General features: G+C 35.0%; 1 protein-coding gene across 1 annotated transcript; it reads right to left on the bottom strand.

The window, feature by feature from the left end:
• Positions 1-4962: 4962 nt before the first annotated feature.
• Positions 4963-6144, bottom strand: LOC145628110 (uncharacterized). The gene has a single exon (XM_081680430.1). The coding sequence runs from the start codon at positions 6142-6144 to the stop codon at positions 4963-4965; it is 1182 nt and encodes a 393-aa protein (XP_081536556.1).
• Positions 6145-6939: the final 795 nt, after the last annotated feature.

Below are 6939 nucleotides of genomic sequence, written 5' to 3'. Positions count from 1 at the left end.
GGTATTATTTTGTAGGAATTTGAAGAATTATGACAATTCCCGAGCTTATTGAGCCACTATGAAAATATTAGAGATGATCGTACCTTATGACGAGTTTTTGAAGCCCAAGGTCGAGCTAATTAAATTTGGTTCGGTGATTAAGGGCTCGGTTTGTTTGGAGTATTAATTTTGTTGCAAGTCCAAGATAAATTAAGAAAAGAAAAATTCAGCCCAAGTGAAAAAGGCCTGTCGAAGTTATGCCCAGATTATGAAGTCGAGGAAAAAGGCGTGCCCGATCGGGCGGCCCTTTGCCCGATCGGGCGCGTGTTTCCGGAAGTCGGTTTAAGCGTTCGTTTTATTTGCTTTAGCTTAGGTTTCGTAGATTAGTATAAATACTCTTTTGTGGAGCTAGTTTTAGTTGTCTTGGATCATTGTGTGAGACAATTTTCCTTAGATCATCTCTTTTCTCTCTTACTCTCTCTCTACTTTTCTCTCTCTCTACAACTCTTGGTTTATTCCATACTCTATCTCCTTTACTCTGGTAACTATTCCTCTCTCTTACTTAAATCTCTTTCTATTATGCTTTATTTAATTGCTTTGTTTAGTTTAGTTTTATTATGTTTGAGTAATTTAATTCTAGGGTTTATGGGGATCCATAATTAATATGAAGGGATAGCTTGTTATTGTTGATTGTTGATATTGCATGATAATTTCCTATTGAATTGTTTTAACTCTTTGCAATTAGAATATGAATCGAGCAGATGTAATTTGGTTGTGAATGTTTAGCAATATTGAATTGATGAATCGAGCAGATGTTGATTTAATATTAAAGGCTATTTTTAATAGGAACTTAGGTCTAATAAATTGCGAGAGCCTGTTAGATCTATGTTGGTTAATAAATTGCGAGAGCCTGTTAATCATATTATCTATGTTTTGTTAATTATTAATTACTTCATTCTATCCCGGAATATTAATTATTGGTGAACCTGTGATCCTAGGTTTCCTTATTATTGATTCTTTTCTCCCTAAACTCATTCTTCGTAATATAGAATTCACATTCAAAATATTGGTTACTTGGATAATTTAGATTATATTAATTAATTAGAATTAAAAAGACCTGTTTCCCTGTGGAGTTCGACCCTACTTCCCTATCTACCTTAGTTAGTGATTTAGGTAATTACTTTTGATTTGGGATACGACTTTACCCTGTCAATTTTATTGTTTGAAATTAATTTAATTAGTATCAAATTATATTTTGATGATTAAACTTTATAATTTCAGATTTTATAAGTGTCATAATTTTCAGATTTTGTAAATTTTATAACCTAGGGTTTTTAATTATTGAAAATCATAATTTTAGGGTTTTTATGAACAATTGATTTAGGGCTTTTATAGTAATGATGTTTTGAAATTTTGGTGATTATAAGTACTAATTAGTTTAACTTAATTCCAGATTGTTTTGAACACTTAAATTCGTGTTTTAATTTTAAGATTTCCGTTCATTAATATTAATCCCGTTTTAATCCCGATCAGGTTCTGAACTCATCCGATTTTGACAAAAAAAGTAGTGTTTTCCATGTGGAAACAACGTTTTAAGAAAGACTCACTACCTTAGGTAATGAGCACCACCTTCTCGTGGCCAAATTCAGCCTCTAAATATGATTTTCGGGCAGTTTATGATTTTAACGAAGTTTTTTTATACTTAAAATATTATCCTTGAGTTTGATTAATAAAATTAATTATGTTTAAAGTTAATTAAGCATAAATATATTTTTTTTTATTGAAGTTTTAAGTGGTGGAAATAGTTCCTAAGTACTACTTTTGATGTTTTATAAAGAGAGTTTAATCACCCATTAAAAAGGGAGATTATTAGAGGTTTTTAAATAATTTAAAGATTTTTATTAAACTTTAAACTTGTTGTAATTTCATGTATAAGAGTGTATTTAAGGTTTTTATGAAGAAAATTTAAAGAGCTATATATAAGCCTTTAATTTTAACTAAAAGGAGGGTTTTAAAGTTTTGTTTGATTTGGATTTTAAAGGTTTTAAAGTAAGTTAGTGTTGCTGTAAATTTGATTGATTGGGTATTGATTGAGATGTTATTGTTTGGTTTAGGAGAGGAGTTTATTGAAGGTGATTTCTAGTTTTTAAGTGGCCAACCGAATTGTTTACACGAGGTACGTACATGTCTACTTCGTTGTAAGTAGTATCATGTTTAGGTACCAAAGAAAATAACTTAGTTTCATGATTAAAGAACACTTGGATGAAAATTGTTTAGTTATACTACCTCCGGTCCACTTTACTCGCAACTATTTCCTTTTTGGGATGGTCCAAATTACTCGCAACTTTCCCATTTCTTTCCTATTTTAGTAAACTTTATACTGTAAAAATACCATTTTACCCTTATTTTTAAAATTAATCAACTTAGTTATTTTAGTAACCTTATCTGATTAATAAAAAGACTGATTAATTTAATTAATCATTCCCACCAATTTTATACCCCGACACTTCAAATTCATCAACTCCCCAACTGCCCCAATTGAATGCTCCTCATTCAATTCATCTGATGAATTGGTTGGAGATCATTTATTCTGGAGAATTCTCCGGAATAAATCCCTCCCACCTAAACCCTAGTTCTTACTTTCTCTCTCTTTTCTCGCCGATTCGATTCCTCTCTCACTCTCTCTCTCTCTCTTTGTAATCCTTTTGTGGTTTTCTCTGAGTTCCTCTTTCAATGGCTTCCTCTACTAACAAAAACCTAGATCTAACTTGCCATGAAACACTTGAAAGTAGTGCTACCAGCCACTGATCTGGTAGTGTCACCTACAAACCTCGCCGTGGGACAACTCCATTAAACTATATATATATATATATATATATATATATATATATATATATATATATATATATATATATATATATATATATATATATATATATATATATATATATATATATATATATCACACATTACACACACTTGCCATAAAAGCAATATCTTAAATTATGTTGTCTTTTTAATATAAATGTTGTCGTAGATGGCAACATAGATATTAATGTTACATTTTCAAGCAATAGTTTTGTTATTGTTATCTTTTCATGCAACAATTATTATGTTTGTTGTCTTAAACTAGAAAAAGGTAACACTTTAAGCGACTGTAGCCTTATATATTCTAGAGCAACACTTTTTTATCTGTTACTTTAGTTCAAGGTAACAAATAAATATTGTTGCTTTAGATTACTAAGAGTATCATTTATGTAAGTGTTGCAATATTAAGTGTTGCCTATTCTCATTTTTTTTGTAGTGCCTCAAACCCATTCGCCGCGCTTTAGTCATTGCTAGGAGGCGGATTTGTGGAGCGAAACTCGCTGACTATGACAGCGACGAGGAGCCGCCTAAGCTGGTGTTTTCTGAGGCCGTTGGCCGTGATGAACCACCGTCTGTGGTGGCTCCTGCTGGTGAGGGTTCCGAGGTTGTTGCGGTGGTTTCTACTGGGGTATCTGGGTCTCCAGTGACTGAGGTGGAGGTTTCAGCCACCGGATCTGCTACAGGGGAGTCCCACCTTATAGATCTGGAGGTTTCTAAGGTGGCTCGGCCATCGGAGTCCCATGAGCGTGCTGACGGACCTTCCTCTGGCGCAAAACGCATCAAATCTGGTCCTCCAGATGGCATGTCGAGGAAGGAAGTGATTGTGGTGTATTTGCAGATCTACTACCCTCAGTTCAACCCCCCTCGTAATTGAATGCGCAGCGTATACTCTATAAACCCTAATTTATTGTTTTCTAATTCTTTGTGTTTGTGCTGTTGATGTGCAATTGTGGATAATCACTGTGATTTGATGATTGTTTTTGATGATTGTGTGATTGTGTGAGTTGTTAATTACGGATAATCACTGTAATTTGATTGACATGATTAGTTGATGCATGAATGTTGGCGTAATTGTCTAGTGATTGTGTTGGTAGCTCTGTTTTGGGATGATGGTGGTTGATAGATGGTTGTATGTGGTTGTTAAAAGACTGGTGTTTTGGGGCAAGTTTGTTGTTTGGACCCATTTGATTAATGTTATGGGATGTTGTTTGGTAGCACTACATTTGATGTGTTTTGCAGTTGTTGGATTAGTTCATTAGTTGATGCATGAATTCACAGTTGTTTGGTTGTTTTTGGTTGTTGAGAATGAGTCCCCTGCTGTGACCCTTGTCTTCTGGCTTTAATGCATTGAGTCCCTAATTTGATAATGCACACCCCTTTTGGTTTTCCATATGATGATGGGACTCATCTGATAGCTACTTGGGTGGTTTGGATGCTCCATAAACCTTGTCAAAAAGGTTTGTGTTGAGGTACCAACACTCACTAAAGCTTTTACTGAAATCTTAACCCTTCTGATGGAAATAATAGGCTATAAATTGAAACAAAAACAGAGTGAAACATGTCATTTTTTTGTTAATAAAAGTATTTGTACTTGACTAATTACATGACTGCCTAAAAAATAAACAAGTTGTATCCACCAAAAGTACACATAACCTACACATAATCTAACACAAAAAGTTGTTTGAATAGGAAAAGGTTATATGTGGCAGTCAATTATGAGTCCCTTAACAGTTGGCTTCCTAATCTAAGACACAGTCATTAGTCTGCATCTACTTCCATGTGGCCTTCATCATCTCCTGTAATTGTGACTGTGTCCGAAAAATGAACAACTTGACCTATTAGCTCCCTGTCTACATGAAGTAGTTGAGGTATTAGTCCTTGGCTGTCAAAGCTTCTCTTCTTCATGTGTGGGGGAGAGAAGTTATTACCCCCTTGCTTTTCCAGAATCTTAATAAGGCAGGACTGAAGTGTGATCCATGTGTACTTTTTTAGTGTAGGATCAAATTCTTAAAATGCTCTTGCCACTTCCTTGATTAAGTCATCTAGATTCCTTGGAAAAGATTGGTATTGTAATGATTGAATGACACTAAACAACCCTAAATCTAAAACATTTGTTTATGGTGACTGAGTTGGTTGGAATATGAATTGAATGTTGAATCCATTTGCATGACAAGCTGCTTTAAATTCTTCATCCTTTGGTACCTGATGAGGCCTGGCATTATCCCATTGGATGATTATGTCCTTTGGTAACTGCTCTGGCCATTTTGCATAGATTGTTGGGATAACATGTGTTAGCAGAATTTCCCTTATGCATTCTTTTGTGACACTTTGAATTGCCTTTGTCTTTAGAGTCCCTGCATCTCTGTTCTTGATTTTCTTTTTTGCCCTTTCATATTTTACAAAAGGAAAAAGGCCATACTTTCCATCATGTATCATGTTGTTTTCAGCATCAAACAATGGTTTACCTATCATTCCCATAAACATAGCTTTGATTTTGAACCTCCTTGATTGTTGAGCCCTGTATGGATCATCTTTTGTTGGAAGTAGGTAGAAGGTTCTTGTTTCTGGATTGATGTAGAACCATTTCTCATCTAAATGTATCCATTGCTGCATATCAGTAAATGTTGGGTCCCCAATTGTTGGAACAGGATTAATTAGACTTAAAACCCATTTAAGTCTTGCCACTTTGTGCTTTTCTGTCAATGCTGGATGATTTGTGCTTGTGTGTGTTTTCAGCCTGCCTTGCTGCCTTAGCCTATGCAATGCTGTTTTGGGTATTTTCAATGCTCCAGCATATCCCCTTTCAGTTGTTCTTTTGTACAATGGTACAGATGTAAGAAATTCATCTGTGCATTGTTTTGCTTTGCGCCCTATCCTGCCTAATTTTTTGGTATTAACATCAACAACAATACCTTCAGCTAGAGATTGTTTAATTACCTGAAACCATCTTGTTGTTGTAGATTTGTGCATTGAATGTTTTCTTGCCAAATTGGCTAAAAAGCCTCTTGGCAGTGAGTCCCCCTCCATGTGCAACATAATCTCCTCAACAATGGCTCTTTTCTTCTCCACTGTCATCTCTCTTGTTGCTCTGCAATTGTGCTGTAACTCTTCTTGATTTGCATCATCATCTGCATCATACCCATCAGCATTGCCTTCATCATTTTGCTTTTGTTCATGCTCTGAATTAGAAGTCCCTTCATACTCTTCTTGGTTGAATTGTTGTTCGATTAACTCATCTTCCATGAGCTGGTCTTGTTGAATTAACTCATCCATAAGTTCATGTACGAACTCTCCCATGAGTCCCTTCTCTTTTGTTAAAATTTTAGGACTGCTTTTTGGTGATGAAGTGGCGGCTGGTGGTTTTTGGACGGTAGTCAACGGAGCCTATTATTGAAGCTGCATCTACTAACGTTGCTCTAGGATATAAGATTAAACTAATCTAAGTTTAGATGGCTTGTAATTTGTTAGGGCTGCCTGTATTTTGTACTACTTAAACTAATTTCTGTGTTGGTGATACTTGAATTATGCTTCCCCCCTCCCCCCTCCCCAATTCTCCTAAAACTTGCCTTTCGAAAATGGAGAATTGGAAGGGAAGCCCTGGTTTTATATAGGGCCTTTTGTTTGAATTTAATGGTAAAATTTGAAATTTGGGGGAATTTGTGTAAACATTTGAATTTTGGGGAAAATTTGGGAGGGAAAAACCTTCCCAAAAAAATTTCACCCCTTACTTAGCTGCCAGGGAAAAAAAAAAGGTGGGAATTTCCCACTCTTTTCACTAAAGTACAACCCATTAAAAAAGTCAATACAAGGGGACCACAATACTTCCCTCCAATTTTAACTCCTAATTACATACCCTTACTTTTTCTAAATCCCCCCTTAAAAGTTTTGCCTCGACCTCCGCAAACCCCCTCAAAGTTGCGGGTAAAGTGGACCGGAGGTAGTACATTTAATTAATTCATGTGCTTATGTTTATGAGACATGTTTTGGTGAATTGATTATGTTTGTATGGAATTATGGATGCAAACATATTGAATTATATTGGATTAATTGTTTGTATGGAATGTTGATACAAGCGTAATTTTATCGGATTGA

This window comes from Chenopodium album, chromosome 4 (genome assembly GCF_948465745.1).
Source record: "Chenopodium album chromosome 4, dcCheAlbu1.1, whole genome shotgun sequence".
Classification (NCBI taxonomy): Eukaryota; Viridiplantae; Streptophyta; class Magnoliopsida; order Caryophyllales; family Amaranthaceae; genus Chenopodium; species Chenopodium album.
Note: the sequence above shows the minus strand (reverse complement) of the source record. Positions and strands in the feature narration are given on the sequence as shown.

Coding starts and splice junctions, on each gene's coding strand:
- LOC145628110 (XM_081680430.1), bottom strand. CDS start 6,144: ATGGGAGAGTTCGTACATGAACTTATGGATGAGTTAATTCAACAAGAC.